This window comes from Cydia pomonella, chromosome 6, assembly GCF_033807575.1.
Source record: "Cydia pomonella isolate Wapato2018A chromosome 6, ilCydPomo1, whole genome shotgun sequence".
Classification (NCBI taxonomy): domain Eukaryota; kingdom Metazoa; phylum Arthropoda; class Insecta; order Lepidoptera; family Tortricidae; genus Cydia; species Cydia pomonella.
The window spans coordinates 1,672,375-1,694,017 of NC_084708.1; the positions used below are offsets into that span (position 1 = coordinate 1,672,375).

The window sequence follows — 21,643 nt, forward strand, 5'->3', positions numbered from 1 at the left end:
GTATATCATATATTTTTTTTTAGATTTTTCATTCTGTTATTTTAGAAGTTACAGGGGGGGGACACACATTTTTTCACTTTGGAAGTGTCTCTCGCGCAAACTATTCAGTTAAGAAAAAAATGATATTAGAAACCTAAATATCATTTTTGAAGACCTATCCCTAGATACCCCACACGTATGGGTTTGATGAAAAAAGATTTTTTGAGTTTCAGTTCTAAGTATGGGGAACCCCCAAAATTTATTGTTTTTTTTCTATTTTTGTGTAAACATCCTAATGCGGTTCATAGAATACATCTACTTACCAAGTTTGAACAGTATAGCTCTTATAGTTTCGGAAAAAAGTGGCGGTGACATAATCGGACAGACAGACGGACATGACGAATCTATAAGGGTTCCGTTTTTTGCCATTTGGCTACGGATCCCTAAAAAGTAGGTACTATTTTACAGTAGAATTAAAACATTTTTTTTACGATACATTAAATTAAATTACAGTGAGTTACAAAATTGCATGGCCTTCTATTTATAACCATTATAAAAAGAAATGAGATATTTACCATATTTGTTTATATTATTGATTTCCCGATATTTTGACACAACTAGAAGTTTCACACAATGCCTAGAGATAGAAAATTATTTATTTATTTTATTTATTGTCAATTTCACTCAACGGATCACATCATATCCAATTTATGTGTTTATGTATTTCATTGTTTTCTACCTAGTTGGTTATTAAATTCTGTTACTGCAATAATCTTTATCTACATAAAATATACCAACGAAAGTTTAATAAAGTATATATTAAAATGAAGTACACAAAATCAGGAATTACATATGACAATATCATTCAAAATCGCCTCCTCTGGCTTTACCACAGGCCCTCAAACGACGAGGCCAGTCATCAATAGCGGCACGCACGATTGTCATGTCTAATTCCGTCACTGTCTTAACTATGGCCCGCTTGAGGGAGTTAAGATTTGTGTGGGGTTTAGCACAGGCTTTCTCCTCAATAACCTGCTATATGGCATAATCCAACATGAAAGGAGGTCCGGGTTGGAGGACGGCCAGTCTTCGTGGGCAATAAAGTCAATTTTGTTCCTTCGAAACCAGGCTTGAGTTGTTTTTGCCTTAGGTATGTGCAGGAGCTGAGTCCTGTTCAAAGATCCATGGCTGGTTTTGAAATAGGGTGTGGCTTAAGCGCTTCACTATTGGTTCGAGAACGGTTTCCAGTTTCCGGTTTTCACACCTTTTTCACAGAAATGAATCTGTGTTAGCCCTGAGTATGACACACCCAAAATCATGTTTGGCGGGTGCCCACATTTGTGCAACGCAAAAGGGTTGTTTCCATCTACAAATCTTAGGGCATAATTGTATCCCAAAAAATTCTTTTGGATTATAAGAACATGTTAAACTACTTTTAGGGGACCTGTAATGACCATATTTTTGTAAATATTGAATTTAAAATATCTTTTGGCACACGTCACGTGACCAAACTCGAAACGTCATTGAAGATTCTGATGACGTCACAACTCTCGGATTGACACTGTTGACAGTTAGGCGATTAACAACAAATGACAAATATCAGTTGACAGTTCGTATCTTCTACGTGTGTATGTAGTTATGTGTCAAACCATAAACTGTGACGTCACACAATTTTCAAAGAGCGTTTTGGGCGCGAAAGCATCTGTCAAAATATATTTGGTTAATTTAACATATTTAAAGCCGTTTTTAGTATAAAAGCTGAATTTTAAGGCAACTTTTAGTTAATATAGAAAGTAATACAAGCGTTTCAAAAAATTGGAATACGATTCTCTTTTAGGCCCCAATTCATTATACATAGATACGACGAGATAAGCATTATGTGTGGTATATAATTATAGCTCACAAATCCACCACATTATGTCATTTTTTATTTTTTCGGTAGCATTTGTTTTAACGGAAATAAAGAGGTTGCAAATCGAGTAACAGAACTTCAGAACAGATATCATTTGATATTTACCAGTCGCTTTTCAGTGAAGGAAAACATCGTGAGGAAATTGGACTAATCCCAACAAGGCTTAGTTTTACCCTCTGGGTTGGAAGGTCAGATGGCAGTGGCTTTCGTAAAAACTAGTGCCTACGCCAAATCTTGGGATTAGTTGTCAAAGCGGACCCCAAGCTCCATTGAGCCGTGGCAATATGCTGGGACAACGCTAGAAAGAAAGAAAGAAATCGAGTAACAGAACTTAGTAACCAACTAGGTATAATAGTTATGATGTAAATGTCCATATCATGTTGGAGTCATATATGTATTAGCCAACTAATTATTCAAGATCAATACACTTAGCCATTACAACCAATACACTTATTCACCTAAGTACAATCTCGGGCAAAATTGAGTTTTATAAAAGTGAACTAGTTAGTTATAGACTCCAATTACAGTTACACTTTTCCTGGTTTTTCGCGGACCAGAATATCGATGATTTTTGTAACTTGATTTAGACGTTGCTATCATTTTTAATCCAAAAACACATAAAATCACAATTCAGAACATGCGGCAGCGTTGTTTTCTATCAAGTACCTCAAGCACCAGGGCGGCTACCGGGAAAATCGAAATTCGTCAATTTCGGGCATTTTTCTCTGTCACTCTAATTACGTCTTAGTGAGAGTAAAAGAGAAAGATCCCCGCAATTTGCGAATTTAGGTTTTCACGGTAGCCCCCAGGTCCTGTCAAGTTTCAGCAGTGTGCAGTGTTGCCAGGTGAGCGGAAGAGAATTATCGTACTTGAGGGTCAATATTATTGTACCGTTGAAAAAAATATCGTTCGCCAATCAAAAAGGCAGCCCCTAAAAATGTCTAGCAAAATAAGCTTAAATTTCCAATTAATAATAAAAAAAAGACAATTTTCGTCTAAATTGCGCAAAAAATCTGTTTATGTTTGTGTATTTTTGGGATAGACTCAAACGGTATACAGGAAATTGTGACATTTTAAACTTTAAACTTACACCAAGGAGCCGAACACCCAAAAGATACTAATTTTAACCTATTTCTGAGAGAAAGTGTCATATTTTTCTTCAAATTACTAGACTTTTAAGGTGGCATCATCCAAGGGCTGAAATTATAGTACTTTAGTGTACGATAATGCTCTTTGGAACATTACGTCATACCGGGGCCCAAATTATCGTACATGTACGACAATTATCGTACGCCTGGTCACACTGAGTGTCAGTGTCGACAGAGTCAGCTAAAAACGCGTCAAACATCGCAACGTCGCGCCGATGGCCGCCCGAGGCATGGAGTGGCAACGCCGCAATGTATTTGTACACGACATTTGTCACACACACATGAGTAAAATTTATAAAAATATAACGTTGATTATTGCATGATTTCTGTATGAAACAAAGTTTTTCTATTAATTTAGCGCAAATGAATATTCGAAAGTAGATAAATGCGCAACTAGTTATGTAATAATATTGTGTAATTAATTAATAAATAGCGATTGTTTTTTGTATGAAAATCGAACCACCTTAAGATTACCCTTGCCAGCTCTAAGAATTGTTAAAAAAAAGTCATTGATATTGAAGGCTTATTACAGAGTCGAGGACTACTTGACAGACAAACATGCATGGTCCAAACCAGAAACTGTAAAAACAAGTAACAATTAAAATCATTGTATTATGTGTATATGTAAAATCATTGTATAGGTGACACAGCTCAGGTAAGAAAGCACATCAAATATTTTTTGTACGTATAGCAATCTGTCAGATTTATATAATGTATATTCTCATTTCTTTATTAATTTTATTTTTCTTTTCCTTTTGTAAGAATTCGATATGTTTTCTGAAAGAGCTACGTATTTTGTATGGTTTGATATGACATATATATATTTTTTATCAGATTTCTATAAAGAAAAGTAGCTACTGTGTGTAATTGCATGATTTCTATCGTAATCTAAATTCTATTTTTTTTCTTATCGTGTCCCGCCGAGTTTCTTGCCGGTCCATATTGGGATACCCTCCTCCAATTGAGGGGGGATTTAAATCTTCTCGGGTCAGAGGTGTAGGGTTAGAGCCGGTGTAGCTTTATTTGACGTTCATAAGCGCATTGTAATATGCCTACTTGAATAATAAACTATCTATATCTTATCTTATCCTTCGTTGGGATCAAGTTTGACTGGTAGTAACATAATAATTTTATAAACAACAATAGGTATTTATTTAATGGATTTTTTTTTTTCTTTCAGTTGCATTAGCCGAACACGCGGCCGATGACTTACAACTATTAACACCAGAAGCAGCTACTCCAGCAGAAGTAGCTTCTCCAGAAGCAGCTTCCCCGCAAGCAGCTTCTCCAGAGCCAGCTGAAGAGAAGAAGAAAAAGCGAGAGCACGCTAAAGACGCTAAAGCAGCTGAGGTCCAAGAAAAACGATCTAAAGTTGAAGCTGAAAAGCAGTCTAAGGTCGAAAATATAGAAGTTGAAGAAGTCCTCACAAAAGAGCAATCTCTTCAACAACTAAAAGCCAAGAGAAAGGCATCTTTAGAAAGCGAGGTAGCTAAAAAACTTTCAAAGACCGAAACCAGCGAACTCCTTAGTGAAGTACAAGAAATCACCAGCGCACAAAGTGAACTCACATCAGGTTTAGAAACTAAATCATCTGTGAGCCACGAAAGTTCTAAAGTTAGTGAGTCAGTTAAAACTGCTAAGAAGGCGGGTAAGGCAGAGATTATAGAAGAAAGTGTTGAATCATCAGTCACTTCGAAATCGTCTGTACGCGTGACATCACTTGAGGAGAGTTTAAACGAAAGTGTAGTTCAAAGTTCAACTGTTCGCTCTTCATACGAGGCGAGCTCTGAGAAGCAATCTGCTCAATCATCATCTGTCGAACAAAAATCATCAGTTTCGTCAGTTGAAGCTTCCAGAGTCGACCAGACGTCATCAGAGGCGACTGTTGTCGAAAGAAAATCTTCACTGACCTCTGCGTCACATAAAACTTCCGAAAGGTCTGCTGCTGAGCGAAAGTCATCGCAGGAATCAGTAGTTTCTGCTGAACGAAAATCATCACAAGAGTCAGTAGTTGCCGCTGAGCGAAGATCATCACAAGAATCGGTTGTCGAAAAAAACTCGTCGCAAGCTAGCGTTGAGAAAACATCATTACAAGCGACCACAGATGAACAAAAAACCACATCATCTAGTCATCTAGTTAAGAAATCTGTAATCTCATCAAAACAGAAATCACAAGAATCCGTCCAAAGAACTTCTGCACAGTCTGAAGAAAAATCAGAAGAGAAAACTATTCGAGGTAGTGTACAAGAAGGTGCTACTGTAGAGAGTAAGGTAGAGGTAAAACAATCGGAACAAAGATCTGAAGAGAAAACTGTCGCTCGAGAGAGTGCAAAAGAAGGAGGAGTAGAGAGTAAGGCAGAGGTAAACGCCACCGGTGGCGTTACTACTGCTGAAGAAGGCAACGCAAACGGTCAAACTGTAGAAGAAGACGAAATGTCGAGATATACCCGCAGTTCGCGGCTGTCTGGAGGTAGGTTGACTCAATACATGTTTATGAGTCCTCCTAATTCTTATATCCAAATTTTTGAAGTCAAGACAAGCAGAATTATTTATATCGTTATATTTAATTGAGTGTTTCAGATATTATTGATTTCATAGAACTAAACTAATAAATGTCAATCTATTTCAGAATACTCCAGCAGCTCCCGCAAGCTATCGAGCGGGGGTCGCTACGAATCTTCCTCCTACGAAAGCTCTGGCTACTCTCGTCGTGAAAGCGGCTCCATCGAGGGCAGCACTCGCTACGAGTCCGCCAAGTACTCTAGCTCCATTGAAGGAAGCAAATATGGCGTCGAAGGAAGCAAATATAGCGTCGAAGGAAGCAAATATGGCGCCGAAGGAAGCAAATATGGCGCCGAAGGAAGCAAATATAGCGTCGAAGGAAGCAAATATGGCACCGAAGGAAGCAAATATAGCGTCGAAGGAAGCAAATATGGCGCCGAAGGAAGCAAATATAGCGTCGAAGGAAGCAAATATGGCGCCGAAGGAAGCAAATATGAAATCGAGTCCGAGTCCACCAGCAAACTCGACAGCATCGCTGCCAAATACGGCCTCGGCAATAGCACCAGCAGGACTGAAACTTCGATCGAGTCCAGCTACGAAACCGCCAGAAATGGCGAAAGCAAATACTCCAAGATCGCCAATGGTACTATAAGTACCGGGGAATACCAGTCAAGCAGGGTAATCAAGTCCGAATCTCAGGACGGAAAACCGGTATTCACCAAGACTTTGGAAGGCCAGAATATTGAGCGTAAGTGGTGTGCACACGTCAATGGTAGACACACAACTAGTGCTTGTACATACGCTTGTAGATACTGACATACACAACACATTTACTAACGCTTTGTAGTCTTCTTCTTTATTGAGAGTCCGTACGGTTCTGAAAACAAAAGAAAGAAATATCTGACATTCATTCCAAACAGAAAATAAAATTGAGTAGCATAGTATTAGGGTCTAAGCTAACTACGCCAACTTTGAAAGAACATAGTGTGGATGGCCACTATAAAGGTCATAATTTATTAAGAATTTGACGTTTATGGTGACACTTGTACACTTTGTCACTGTAAAGTCTGTGAGAGTTAGCTTGATCTTACTCTAGTATATTTACGGGTTAAAGAGTAAAAATAAAAGAAAGATACCAAAAAAAATAATCTTAAAATCACCATTGGTCCTTCAATGACCAATAGTGAGGTACGTCATAACTAGCAAGAGTGCTCAAAAGAGGTCTGAAAACGGTATATCGCCTCAAAAACAGGAATCGTAATCAGATGTATGTATATGAACATCTTGTTGATAATAAAAACGTACGTCAACCATCTCTGACGATCCCGTACGGACTCTCCTAACCATTATCTGTCCTCAGCCGGCGAAAATGCCTCCTTCGAATGCTCGCTCCGTTCTTCCGAAGCCGTTAAAATCACTTGGCTGAAGGATAACAAGCCTTTGACGGACCGTCTCATGGACCGAGTGAACATCACCAATGAAGCCCACAATCATAAGTTGGAGATTATGCATTGTATGGAAGATGATTCGGGGACGTATACTGCGAGAGCGGAGAATGCTAAGGGAAACTCGCATTGCACGGCGCAGTTGGTCGTCTCTCAGTGTAAGTCTTGATTATTTTTCGATTGGTTTGAGCAAGTTGATAAGGTTGAGTATTTTTATTTAAACTATTTTGCATCGATATATTTTATGAGTTTCGGCCTAAGAAACGCTTGCCAGACTTTCCGGCGTTTTATGAATAACACCGTTTTAAGAGATTTTGATTTTGTGTATTGTTATTTAGATGACATACTTGTTGCTTCTCTCTCAGAGGAAGAACACGACGGTCATCTCGAACAATTATTTAAAAGGCTTAGCGAATTTGGTATCACGTCGGGGTCACCACTATAGGATATCTGGGAGTATATAATAAGAAATGCAGAAGTACTTAATTAAGACGTGTATTTTCCCAATCACGACCGGGAGACAACTAAGGAGCGAGCTATGCGTCGGGCCTTCCGTAGCCGCGCGGAATGCTGACAACGCATAGCAGTCCCTATAGAAAAGAACAAAAAAATCCGTAACTTGGCACAAAACACCTTTTTACAAATCACACATAACAAGCACATACCTACGAGTATATACATTACACAGACATATCAGTCACTGATGGCGTCACTGCACTTCTACTTTTCATTATTTTTATCTTATAAGACTATTATATTACTACTACTATATTCAATCAAGTTTGTATTTGGTTCAATACTCCTACCTTATCAATTTTCTCATACCAATTCATATTTATGGACAAGAAGATTTAATACTTAAGTACCTACTTCTGAAACTTCATTCATATCTTTGCATGTTGCCATCGCAATACATCCAAATAAGACATCGTACGCGTATAACAAGTATTTAGAATCTGTAAACTGTTTTAATTTTCCTGTATTTTCACGGAGTATTTAGATGTTGTTTGCATGAATGTTCCCGGCACTTATAAAAGTTAAAAAACTATGTTCACTAGTTTAACCAAACAGGCATCTACGACGGACACTGCTTCTGTTTTCAGTTAAATTGGCTTCACCATGATCAAAACGTTAATAAGTCTTGTTACTTATACTTTTAAATACGTGGCTACCTAATTATCTTCTTTAGAGTCAAAATTGTGTCAATATCTTTAAATTCTCGATTTCACTAACTAAGAATTTTTATGGTATAGTTGACTCAGTCCTAGAATTTGTGGTATAATTCGAGAGATCGGTGCAAACATTTTCATGTCAACTTTATTTCTTATTTTTAGATTGGTTTACATTCTAGAATCAAAATAGATTAGTTTTATTTTACTACACAATTTTTGAGAGAGAGAATGCTTTTCTGTAAATGTTTTTTCGTCCTTCTTATAAATATTTTGTGCGTACAGTGACAGATGAGGAACGCAGGGAGCGAAACGCTCTGAATGCTCCGTACTTCATCGTGGCGCTAAAAGATACTGAGATCATGGAGAACACTTATCTGCGCTTCATGGTCAAAGTCAAGGGAGACCCCAACCCAGAAGTCAAGTTGTAAGTACCTATATCGTTAAAAAAATCATTACAAGTTTGGATCATGAATGGGCGGCTGACGGATGCAAATCACGTCAAAATAATGTTGAACGATATACGTAATATGAATACGACTACAATCGATTTAAATAAAGACAACATAATTTCAAAAAAGTTATAGTGTTTTATTCTTGAAATAATTAATCATATTTTTTCTTTATTCGATATTTTCAGTCCATTCCTTTTATAGTTCACTATACACTTATACAGGGAAAATGACCTCTCTACATCTACAGATGTAAGAGGTGCGTATTCGTAAAGTGATACTTCATCATTATTTGGAACTTACTGATATAATAACAAAAAATGCATATATTTTTATACATAAATATTACTCGAAACTTATTAAGTCTTATCCATCTTATGCTTTCGTCACCATATTGCATCCATCGGCCGCCCTTTATGACATAGCACGGTCAGGGCCCTCCAATCAAAGAATAACAACTATTTCAGAAGAAAGGTAGCTACCTCCTGACAAAAAGTGTTAATTTTTATAAATTTTAAAACCTGGTGCTAATGGTCATCTATTATTCACTTCCGACATATATATCTACTATACATATTAAGCCACTTTTAAAGTCACACAGCACCAAAAATTTTATAAAATTTCGCACCCGTAGCAACCAATTCTTCTTTCGACTATTTTTTTTTTTAATTCTAAGTAGTCACAAAACGTTGTATCCCAGAATTATTGCACATATACTTTAAGACGGCAAAAGGTTTTTCTTAATGCTTTAACATACTGTTTTTTGTTTTCCCCAGCTTCCGCGACGGCAAAGAAATCAAGGCTACTTCGGATTTCGACCGCGTCTCCATCATTCGCACCCGCGCTGAGAAGGGATTCTTCGAACTGGTCATTGCTGACGTCGTCCCTTCAGATGCCGGTGTCTACTCATGCCGGGCTATGAACATTTATGGCGAATGCTCTACTGAAGCCAAAGTTACCGTCGTCGGTAAGTCCAATTGTATCTTCTTCCTTAAGTAGCTTCCATTTCACACATGTTGAAAGACTAGGCTCAGAAGAAGATGAAGAAAAGGTTAAGAAGGAAATGCATGGACAGAGTAGAGAAAAAACTACATTTTGCTATCATTAAGCCGTAGTGACCTGATGGTAGCGCTAGGAGCATTTTTTTTTCAATATACTTACCTACGATCTCGTATTTTAAATGGCACGAAAAATGAATGAAAGAAATAACACATGTACAGATAAATAGTTATGGAAAGTAGTACATTTTATATGATGCAATATCAATATAAACGTATAGTGCTCACATAATGTTAGTCATTTTACTGTCCATTACCAGCCTTAATGGCTAATTAAGTAATCTATGCCATTTTGTATCTTAAAGTTTCATGAATACCTGCATTAGTTTAAAATCTTTGCATAATGCAGCTGTTCAATTTGCATATAACAAACTTCAATCACCGTAAGTCCTAGTTTTTTACGATGTTTGGACGGCTTCCAGCAGTTTATATGAGTCTGAACTAAAAATATACTAGATGCTGAATTTAGACACTTGTTAATTTTCGGCAACTATTAATAGTATGTAATGACTGGATTAGTGATTTGTAGATTTTCTTAATGCTTCTACAACTAAATGATATTTGTATGAATGAGAATCGAATGATATTCTAAATATATGTATAGTATAAGTAAAGTCCAGTGGGATATACGTAGATAATTATCATGGTTGTAAATAATAAAGATGTAACATTTGTACAATGTCAGGGCTACGTAATATCTCGATAGGGAGCGTGCATGAACTGTAGGCGGCAGCACAGGAGCCGTCCGATTTTTGGCGCGAGGCGTAAAAGTGATGTTTATTGTTCCGATGTAGCCCACAAGATGGCAGAACCTACTATACACAAGAAAACATGTGACGTTTAAATGTACATGTTTATGGTTCCGATTCAGGCCACAAGATGGCAGACCCTCCAACGCGCACAGTGTCTATAAGTGCACCAAGTTTAATGCCATACTTGTAGTAGCAAAGAGAATTTGAATTAGAGGTGGATTGTCGAAGTAAATTTTGTAGCCACAGTAAATTTACTGCCATCTTTCGACACATGATTAAAACTTATACTCTATTTTAAATTCTCTTTCGTAGTAGGTATATAAAGTTAACTAGAAGTGATACTTGAAAGAATAATGTTCGTTTTTTTACCCCTAAATAACATGTTATATCCATATAATTAGCCTGTTTACCTTCATAACATTTAGTTGCATATAAAAATCATATACATATAACGTATTTATAACGGAATTTTGTGTTACCTGCGGCACATGTAAGTCTAACTTTTACAATATTGAAATATTGAAACCCACCATTTTTGAACCTCTCTTTTCAGATGACAAGAACATCTTTTTCGAACTGGCGCCTGGAGGTGAAGGGCTTCTGGCCAAAGGAGAGAAACCAAGCTTCACGTGGAAGCGAGACGGAGTGGACTTCGACCCTGAAGAGAGATTCAAGGTACAGTCACGGAATTTGATTGCAATGCCGGCAGCCAAGGCTCGGAAACCGGTTAAATTTCTAAACCGTTATCATGTACTTGGCGCAAAACCTTTTAATTTAGTTTTTGCTCGAAAAACCGTTATTGTTAAACCGGTTTTTATGAAAACAGTTCTTGCCAAATTAACCGATTTAGGGCAATAAAAACCAGTTTCTTCTTATGTTGGTGTCTATGTTTACGTGGCGCGCCACCAAGCCAGCCGGCTGTTTCGTCGCTCGTCGAATAAACCGTTTTTTTTTTAGGTTACATAAAGTTCTTAAAACGTTCGTTCTTATAAAAGTTCGGAGGAAAACCGAAATAAACCGGTATTTTATAAACCGGTTCTGAACATTGCCGCCAGCCTTCTAGGCACCTTGCCACAAGGCACCGAGCTGGAGCCAGTTTTATTATTTCTAACATTAGTTAAGTTTAGTTTTTAATCTTTCCCCTTTTTACAAGCTCTTATTTAACTTGCCCTGTTGGATGTATGGGACAGATCTTGCAAGTTAAAACCCCACATCCCGGTTTCCGATGATGCTGAAAATTTGCATACATATATAAGTCGGGTGACGATGCAATATCATGGTACCATCAAGGTGACCTGATGATGGAGACAGGAGGTAGCCATAGGAACTCTGTGATAAAACAACACAACCTTGTGTTTGGGGTTTTTAGAATTATCTCGATGGTTATTAGTAGCCTGTGGAAAAAGTACAGTCAGCGATAAAAGCTTGTACCAAAAATTAATTTTTTGCCAAAAACTATTATTAGCTTTAGGTATGTAGTTTTGTTTAAGTTATATTTTAATATAGTCTTATTTTTATATTCATAATACAATTTTTGAGCCATGTAGGGTTCAGTCATTGCAATTTAGCCATTTTCCCGTTTAGTATTGATAACCAAATTAGCTTGTACAGTCACGTCTGAAAATATCGATACGAAAAATGTGCCAAAAATATGTATACACCACCTTAATATATGGGCAATAAAGTCGTGTATACATATTTTTGTCACTTTTTTTTAAGTATCGATATTTTCAGACGTGACCGTACCTTAGATGGATCAACAATTGAAGTCTGTAACCGTACGTGACAACTAATTTTTTGAACATATAGTTTAACAACATTTAGGTACCAAGCCGCACTTTATATGCCTATGCATAAAGTTTTTATTTACTTTTAGCCAACCTTTGTGAGGTTAATAATAATAAGTATATGTTTGTCATCATTAGAACTAACCCCGAAATTGTAAAAACCTATTTTTTTTTATTGATAAATAAAAATAGTCGCACAGAAATCATTGATAACATCTCAAAGTATTGGCTAAAAGTTAAGCATAAGCAATTTATTGCTTTTAAAACTTACAAAAATACACCAAAGAAAAGAACAGTTGAACTTGGAGAATTTAGCAAGCAGAGTTCCAGCTGTATTCCATAATAGACATTAAGACTTAATTAATCGATAGGCAGGCGTCGTGTTATACACCGTGTTTTTTTTGATTTGCGTTAATTTCGAGGGTGCATTCCTGAGCTTAAATTAAGTAACTTTCTCAAAGATACCGATATTCTAACTAACTCCATTTCGGAGATAATCAATCATAAATTTTTATATTATAAGGCCCTTACGAGCGTGTACACTTGCTTTAGGACCTGTTTACTTATTAGTTAGTGTTTAGTGCGAGTTCATACATTTGCTACTAAACGTACGTACTATCTCGGACGATCGATGTTAGAAATGACATTGATATGTCACAGTTTTCAATTGTTTGGTTGAGATAAATGTAATGCCCGTGTTACAACAACGCTATATGCAACATTTAGTTACTTTTTATAAAAATAAAAATAGTAAAAAAAAAACAAAAAAAAATTTTTTTTTGAAAATTAACTATGCCATTTAGTTTCCTTAAACGTACTTACCGAAACCCCGGAGTTAACGCAATTCAATAAAAACACGGTGTAGAAAGCTCATCCACGTTAGGTTTCGTCGTTTTGTAAGTATTCAACTGGTCAATTCAAACGTAACGTGAAATTGTAAACTAGACAAGTTTCAGAAACTGTATACATCACATTCTCGTCACCAGGTGTTGCTGGGAGACGATGAGGACTCTCTAGCGCTGGTGTTCCAGCATGTGAAGCCAGAAGACGCTGGACTTTACACCTGCGTAGCCAAGACATCTACCGGCAACATCTCCTGTTCCGCTGAACTTACAGTACAGGGTTAGTATTACCTATATTGAAATGAAAACGCGTCGCATCTACTCGCTCCGAAAACTTGAGCCTTTAAAACCAAAAACCAAAAGCTTCAACTATTCAGCACAAATAAAAACCGGCCAAGTGTGAGGCGGACTCGCACAGGCAGGGTTCCGTACCAGTATCTATAAAAACGATCATCCATCCACGTACTGACCCCACCCGGTTCTCATCCAATCAACTTCGGTGATTGGATGAGAAACTCGAGATTGGAAAGAAATATTTTATTTTATTCTGTTTTTAGTATTTGTTGTTATAGCGGCAACAGAAATACATAATCTATAGAAATTTCAACTGGCTAACTATCACGGTTCATGAGATACAGCCTGGTGACAGACGGACGGACGGACAGCAGAGTCTCAGTAATAGTGTCCCTTTGGGCACGGAACTCTAAAAACGTTCTCGACGCGAGCATAGAGGATTGCTACGTTCACCATTATCGAAGAAAAGGGCTCCTGCAGCTGAATATCACGTCACACGCCAGATCAGTCCCAAAATTGGCTAATTCTATTCGAATTTTAAAATTTACTGAACATACTTAGTCTCGATAAATTATTTCATTGATGGCTTAATAAAATTTATTAATTCCATTAAATAATTTATGGCCTGGGTATCCGGTTAGTCTCAGTCTTCACTGCGTAAGTTCTATAGAAAAGTTAGTATTTTGTGGTCGTTGCGTTAAAAACACAGGCTACTGCGTTGAGCAAGGACTATGCCTAAGTAAAGTTTTACTAGGTACCGAACTTTTTTTTATACCACGTCGGTGGCAAACAAGCATACGGCCCGCCTGATTGTAAGCAGTCTCCGTAGCCTATGCCGGCTAACAATGAATAGTAATGGATAGATGATGGTAGTAGGTGATGGATATTGGCGATTTAATAGAGTTAGGCCGTTATCAGTGATAACTTATCACACGGTCGCCGCATCCGAAAACCATATAAGTGTGATAACTGCTTTGGACACAAAATATTGTTTTAGCTTTTGTTTATAGGCACATTTTTGGGTGCCCTAAATACCAGTGAACTTTCAGGACCCTTCGGGCTTAAGCTGAACGGTATCCTATTTAAGTTGTAATTAATGTATAATGTTTTTACGCGAAATAAATATTATTCTTTTATATTCTATTTCGCACAAATTTTAATGACATCCGTTTTCTCAATAGGTGCCGTGACGGTTCTCCAACGTGAGCCTGAAAAGCCTAAACTCATTATCGAACACCGAGAGGCCATCGTGTCCATCGGAGCGTCGGCCATGATTGAGCTCACCTGCAAGGGCTTCCCTAAGCCCGAAATTGTGTTCAAGAAGGAAGGAAAAGTTGTGGAAGCTGATACTAGGCACAAGTAAGTATCATAACTAAGAAATAAATTTGAGTTTTTTTTCAGGGTCGAAAAGCCGAGCGAACAGTTCCTAATCCTATTTAATTGGGAATAGATTGGTCACCCTTTCTCCGAAGTTGCTGTAATACTCGTAGTACATTACTATAGAGGCCGGGAAACGTAGGGTTGCAGGCCAAGTAGATATAGACGGCTGAGCGTAGCGAAGCCGGATAGAGATACGCGGCCTACAACCCCGTTTCTCGTCGAGATTTGTATAGTGCTTTTCTCAAACTTGCAATTAAAACAAAAAATGTAGTCGATTTGTTTTGTGGCGAACTACTCGGCTCGCCACTCTACCAGCGGTGCCCTACGCGCGTAAGTCCGCGCGCCTGCGCGATGCGCCACCGCCGTTGCTTAGCAACGAATATGCACAACAAATCACAGTACTGTACCTATATTTGTTGATGGTAGAATGCCAAGACGTTGTCACAATTTGACGTTAAAAAACAAAAGAAGGTTGGTTTACAGTCCTAGGTGTGTAAGGCTGTATGAAATTCCTTTACATTATCATCTTCATTCATCGCACCTGATATGTAGTATTTCCGGACCTAATTTGACGTAAGTCATCATTTCATAGCAAATTTGAGAAAAGGTTCATGTCCATAGTTAAGAACATCTAGTCCCACTATTTTACAAGCTTTTATTTAACTTGCCCTGTTAGTATGTATGTGTGCTTACGTGTGTTAAATCTTGGAAGCTAAATTTGACCCACTGGAGACAGAGGGTGATCATGGGAATTCTGTGTTAAAACAACGCAACCTAATTGTGTCTGGGATTTTTAGATATGTCACGATGAGTATTAGTTACCTGTGGAAAGAAAAGTACAGTCAGTGATAAAAGCTTGTACCAAAAGTGAAATTTTTGCAATAACTTATTTCTTCTTCTCTCTGTTGCTGTTATATATGTAGAATAAAATGTAGAAGAACGCCATCAAAACATTCGCCGTCCTTACCATTGGAATGATCAAAAACAAAACTGAGAAAGACAGTCTTGCATTCGTGCAATAGTAGGTATTTTATAGAAATTTTCATTTCGGTGTCTCTGCCATTCTGGAGCAAACTTTTCTAAATAATTGTAATTGCAAGACTTGGCTGTCAACTTAATAAACGTATTGAACGATAACAGGTTCCTCTACGAAGACGATGAGACTATGTCCATGGTGATTAAGAACGTGACGAGCGAAGATGCTGGCACATACCACGTGATCGCCTCCAACGAGCTTGGAGAAGACACTACAACTCTACAGCTGGTTGTCAAAGCTGCGCCTAAGATTAAGAAGAAGATCGAAAATCAGACTTGCATGGTAAGTTCACTCTTTGTTAAAGATCAAGACAGTCTACTGAGCACGCGTCATTTATGTAAGTTGAAATAATCAGCTATAAAACGAGGGTAGTTAAAAGTGTTGTGGTACCAGTATTTTGGCAACTATGAACCGTAGATGATCACAGCTCGCAGTTTTCAATGTCACTGTGCGAGCTTGACAACAATATAATAATACGACTGCAATAGAGATGTCAACAGGAGGGTCATTGTACGAATCATCTATATGGAAAGCGTCTCTGCTTTAGTACCAGTTTGCAGTTTATGGATTTGTATTTAACCAACATATTCGTGTAGTCGAAGTAGTTTTGAATTCTAACTGCATAATTATTTTGGAAAAATTTATAGATACATTGTGCATTGATACCGATATGATAATGCACAATTTTTCTCAGGTGTCAGCCACCCACACCGTGACCATCGAAATCGAGGGCACCCCGGCCCCAGACGTATCCTTCTATAAGGACGGCGTGGAGATCAAGAGCTCGGAGCGTATCCAGATCGTCAAGGAGTCTGATGAGGTCTACAAGATCACCATCAAGGATGCCAAGCTGACTGATACTGGCTCCTACTCCGTTGTAGCTAAGTGAGCGTTTTTTTTTTCTTCTGAGCATGTTCAAAATAAATAGTTACGTAGAAACAAATACACGAACGTCACAGGCTGCATTGTTCAATGAAATAGAAAACTCTAGATATACCTTTCTTTTCACATTTTCTGTCATTTTAAAAGCCGGCATAGCTTTTAAAATGACATTGCATGTCCGAACAGTCCTTATAGGACAGTTTTACATCGACCTAGTCCCTATATAAATACAGAACTGAATACCTTTAAATGAGCAGTTCTTGTATATACATATATGTATTGATTTCGGAGCTTTCGGAAACGGCTCTAATGATTCCTATTGATGTGGGGGTTGTTGGGGGCGAAAATTCGATCTATAGCTAGGACTTGTATCTGGGAAAAACGCATTTTTGACTTTTTATATGTTTTCCGAGCAAAGCTCAGTCTCCCAGATATTGAACTTAAATAATGGCTATCATATCAATATAAAAATACTAATAATGAATCTTGCAGTAAACAAAAAATACCGTTCTCTCTTTTTCTTCATCGCGTTGTCCCGGCATTTTGCCACGGCTCATAGGAGCCTGGGGTCCGCTTGACAACTAGTCCCAAGATTTGGCGTAGGCACTAGTTTTTACGAAAGCGACTGCCATCTGACCTTTCAACGCAGAGGGTAAACTAGGCCTTGTTGGGATTAGTCCGGTTTCCTCACGATGTTTTTCTTCACCGAAAAGCGACTGTTAAATATCAAATGATATTTCGTACATAAGTTCCGAAAAACTCATTGGTACTAGCCGGGGTTTGAACCCGCGACCTCCGGATTGCAAGTCGCACGCTCCTACCGCTAGGCCACCAGCGCTTCTCAAACAAAAAGTACCGTTCTTAATTACATACTTCTCTTCCAAATAAAACCTCATCTTTCTTATTGAAAATAAGTAGTTTAAAAACAAAATAAAACTTAACTGATCTACTTCTAGGAACGAAGTGAATCAATGCAGTGACTTCTGGCAATGGCACGTCACATCCGCGCCCAAGATCACCAAGAAATTGGGCGAGACCAAGTTCTGTAACGAGAAAGAGACCGTCACCTTCAAGATTGAGACAGAAGCGGAACCAGCACCGGAAGTTAAATGGTGAGTGGCACAGGAAGAGTAAGGAAGCCAGAGTTAGTTTAAGTGCTCGCGAAACTAAACTTACAGCTCCATTGTATGATTCTAATTTGAACAAATTTAGACGTAATGTCTCCACGATCTTTATTTTGAGATTTTTTCTAACAGACATTCTTATATATTATTTCAATCAAAACTATTGATGAAATCTTATTTCATTCAGAACCTTGGTCATGAAGGTAATTTACATTGAGATATGTTTATTAAGTAGAAGTGTATAGATGCAGGATAGATATATGTATGGTATGTACACTGAAAAAAATAGATAGCCGAACTGGTTTTGTAACTTTACTAAATAACTAAACTACGGTTATAATAAAATAAACTTTGCATAAATTTACAAACTTATTTTGTAGTGTATACCCAGTACCTGAACACTGATAGCCAAACACGGTTTTGTAACATATAACACATAGTTCGCAAGTCCCAATTTTTGTGTAAACAGTAACCAAAATTTTGTTACAGTTATGCAAACCATTTCTTTCAGTGTATATGATTGAAAATAATAGTAAAATGGTTTGCGACTTTTAATACTTAATATTGTTTTACCTTAGAAACGACAGCTGTCACCTTGGAAATTATCAAGTGGTCATATCACTCACGGGTATCAACTGCCATAACTATCAGATATTTATAAAATGTTACGTGAACAGGTTCAAGAATAAGGTGGAACTACAAGAATCTTCCACAGTGAAGTTTTCATCTTCAGAGTCTGCGCACAGTCTCGTTATCACGTCGGCTGCCAGAGCCGATTCTGCAGAGTACTCTTGCGAGGTAATTTTTTGCATAAATTCTTCTAAAAGTTTTCCAGTAATGTGTCATGTAATGTGACGAGATACATTTTAATACAAAAATTGGGTATGTAATATATTGCACCATTATACCTCCTGGAAAAATCATCTAATGCATCGAATATATAGTAATAAATATTAGCAAACATTCCACATATTTTCCACCATGCAAATCCAATCCAATATTTGACGGATTCCACTAAAATTTTTACTTCGTAAAAACTAACAAACGCGAATTTTACTGAGAAAATTGTAGGCAGGCAAGGAGATCAAGACTGCTCAGAAAGTATGCCATTTATTAGTATCGCAAAGTTAAATAAATGAAATAAGTACGGGAATGAATCTTAGAATGCAGACTTCAGATTATCCTGCTTCCTTATTTTTAGGTGCGCAACGTCCACGGCACAGTCACGGATGAATGTAGCCTGCGAGTGCGTGGCGCTCCCATCTTCACGCAGAAACTCAAGGATACAGTGGCAGCTGAAGGCGACGCCAATGTGGAGTTAACTGTTGATGTGGTGGCGTATCCTGAACCTCAAGTTAAATGGTATGTTTTATTAAGTAAAGACTGTAAACTCCTGAAGCAGATACTCCTGTATCAAACAAAAATAGACGTTTCGGAAGATATGAACGAAAGCCTGAGCATGCGTGGCGCTCCTATCTTCACGCAAAAACTTAACATATTGAGTACCGGGAACCCACTCGGCGGATTCTCTGTTCGTAGCCGCTTTTCTCTACAAAGCGGGAAGACGCTGGGATCGGCTACGAGCGTAGCGCTACGAAAACGTTGGTAGCGAATGTGTTAAGGACACACTGCCGGCTGAAGATGACGCAAATTTTAAGTTCACTGTCGATGTCGCGATGTATCCTGAGCCTTAAGATAAATGGTACGTTTTGTTTGATAAAAATGATTAAAATCTTGGAAGCTAAGCTGTCTTTACGGGAGATACGTCAAGGACGAATGCCATGTTTTGCATTATGCTAAAAACACCGGTTGACCAGTCAAAGACAGATCATGGCATACGATAGAACTTATCGTATAGACATCCAATCATATTATCAAACACCTTTTCACTAGGCCTATTCTGATCACTTCATTAAATCTACAGGTACCTAGGCGACGTAGAAATCTCCGAGAAGAAATCCGTGTACAGCCGCGTAGACAACGGCAGCACGCACAAGCTGATTCTCAAGGAGGTGACTGCGGAGCTCTCCGGGCAGTACTCTTGCAAAGTTTCCAATGATCTGGGTGAAGATTCCTGCCAGGCCACGTTTACCGTGAAAAGTGAGTTGTTTTTGTGTTATTATAAAGGCAAATAAATGATGATCAAATGATCAGTGTAAGAACTTATTTCGTGGTTAATAAAGATTAAAAATGGTTAGTTATTTCCACGTGGCATCAATGACGTAGTTAAAAAATGCTTTTAGGAAACCATTTAAAGATAAAAAATTTAGACGTCTATTGCTAGAATATAAACGTTGTATTTTTAATACAATGCTGGAATAATTTTTGAGGTGACGTGATATTTAAAAAAATACTGATAAGAAATAACAGTCAGACAAGTTTACTTGACTGGACTGATTCATATTTCAAAGCTTGGAGTTATTATAAAGTATCTGTAAAATTGATCAAGTCTGTATTAATACATGTCTACCTCCAGGGAAGCCCCGTATCACCAAGAGCCTCGTCGACATGACGGTGGACAAAGGTCAGACCCTCAAGCTTGAGGTCGAAGTAGAAGGCTGTCCAGAACCCACGGTAAAATGGTACAAGGATGGCAAGGAGATCACCACTGACGCGAGAATCAAGATCGAAAGGGATACCCAGAGGTAAGGCAACTTCCAGGGAAGCCCAGGTACTAAAATTGCCTGCTACTTCATTCTGGGAAATCTACTGAACCACGCTTACATCGAATTTGAAAGTTCCAATGTCCGCTGCGGCGCGTGAAGAATTTTTTTTTTTTTTTAAATTACTATTTATGTTTTATTTTTATTTTTGGGCTACCTATTTGAGCGGGTGATATATTTGAATTAGTTTTAATATTTATTTTTATGATGTTTGTTTTTGAAATATTTTTTGTATGCATGTGCATTTAAGATTTTTCAAACACAATGTAATATTGTTATTGAATAAAAAATGATGATGATGATGATGATGATGATGAAGCGCATTCAAGGTCACTTTGTCGGCCTAGCCCATCGAAAATCGATTGCCGGCGCGCCTCTCTCAAGCGCGAGCAAAGCAGGATCTCGCAGTCTATTGTGAACATAATAATAATATAATAATAATTCAGCCTATATACGTCCCACTGCTGGGCACAGCACAGGCCTCCTCTCATGTGCGAGAGGGCTCGGGCTATAGTCCCCACGCTAGCCCAATCAAGGACTTCACATACAATGCACCTTTGAATTTCTTCGCAGATGTATGCAGGTTTCCTCACGATGTTTTCCTTCACCGAATAGCTAGTGGTAAATATCAAATGATAATAAGTTCCGAAAAACTCATTGGTACGAGCCAGGATTTGAACCCGCGACCTCCGGATTGAAAGTCGGACGTCATATCCATTCGGCCACCACCGCTTTGCGAACATAACAACAATATTTCTACGTATATTTAGAGAAAAATCAATATTTTTTTATTTCTCTAAAACAATGACCTTCACGCCGGTGGCGCCGCGCCGTACCAGGTATAAATGCCGGCACGCCGCTGCCGGTGTGCCGGGCGCAGGCGCGGACGTCTAGAAGCATACTACATTAAACTGGAGCTATTGACCCACTATTTTAAACATGATAATTATTTCCAACACAATTGATCTATTTTTCGTTCCTAAACAAGACTATAAAAATATATTATAAAAGCCTTATTTTTATCATAGGTAATTATTTTTATTCAAAAACTCAATTTCTTTACAGACTGGAAAACTACAATCTAACCGTGACATTAGTGAAAGAAGAAGATGGTGGCGAGTACGAAGTGAGGGCAGAGAACGAGATGGGCGACGTATCGTCCAAGAGCACAGTTACTATACACAGTGAGTATATTTGAATAGCAAACCTATGGCCAGA

General features: G+C 38.0%; 1 protein-coding gene across 3 annotated transcripts in view; it reads left to right on the forward strand.

Moving 5' to 3' along the window:
* The window catches only part of LOC133518609 (obscurin), a 149,761-nt gene that overhangs the window by 85,454 nt on the left and 42,664 nt on the right, over nucleotides 1-21,643 (forward strand). For all 3 annotated transcript variants that reach the window (XM_061852270.1, XM_061852271.1, XM_061852272.1), the window contains exons 11-26: nucleotides 4,220-5,509; nucleotides 5,669-6,289; nucleotides 6,902-7,144; nucleotides 8,441-8,582; nucleotides 9,384-9,574; nucleotides 10,971-11,092; nucleotides 13,191-13,326; nucleotides 14,522-14,699; nucleotides 15,861-16,038; nucleotides 16,451-16,641; nucleotides 17,595-17,750; nucleotides 18,440-18,560; nucleotides 18,964-19,124; nucleotides 19,687-19,862; nucleotides 20,239-20,407; nucleotides 21,491-21,609. In XM_061852270.1, the coding sequence (XP_061708254.1) occupies nucleotides 4,220-5,509; nucleotides 5,669-6,289; nucleotides 6,902-7,144; nucleotides 8,441-8,582; nucleotides 9,384-9,574; nucleotides 10,971-11,092; nucleotides 13,191-13,326; nucleotides 14,522-14,699; nucleotides 15,861-16,038; nucleotides 16,451-16,641; nucleotides 17,595-17,750; nucleotides 18,440-18,560; nucleotides 18,964-19,124; nucleotides 19,687-19,862; nucleotides 20,239-20,407; nucleotides 21,491-21,609 (4,194 nt within the window). The remainder of the gene's footprint in view (nucleotides 1-4,219; nucleotides 5,510-5,668; nucleotides 6,290-6,901; nucleotides 7,145-8,440; nucleotides 8,583-9,383; nucleotides 9,575-10,970; nucleotides 11,093-13,190; nucleotides 13,327-14,521; nucleotides 14,700-15,860; nucleotides 16,039-16,450; nucleotides 16,642-17,594; nucleotides 17,751-18,439; nucleotides 18,561-18,963; nucleotides 19,125-19,686; nucleotides 19,863-20,238; nucleotides 20,408-21,490; nucleotides 21,610-21,643) is intronic.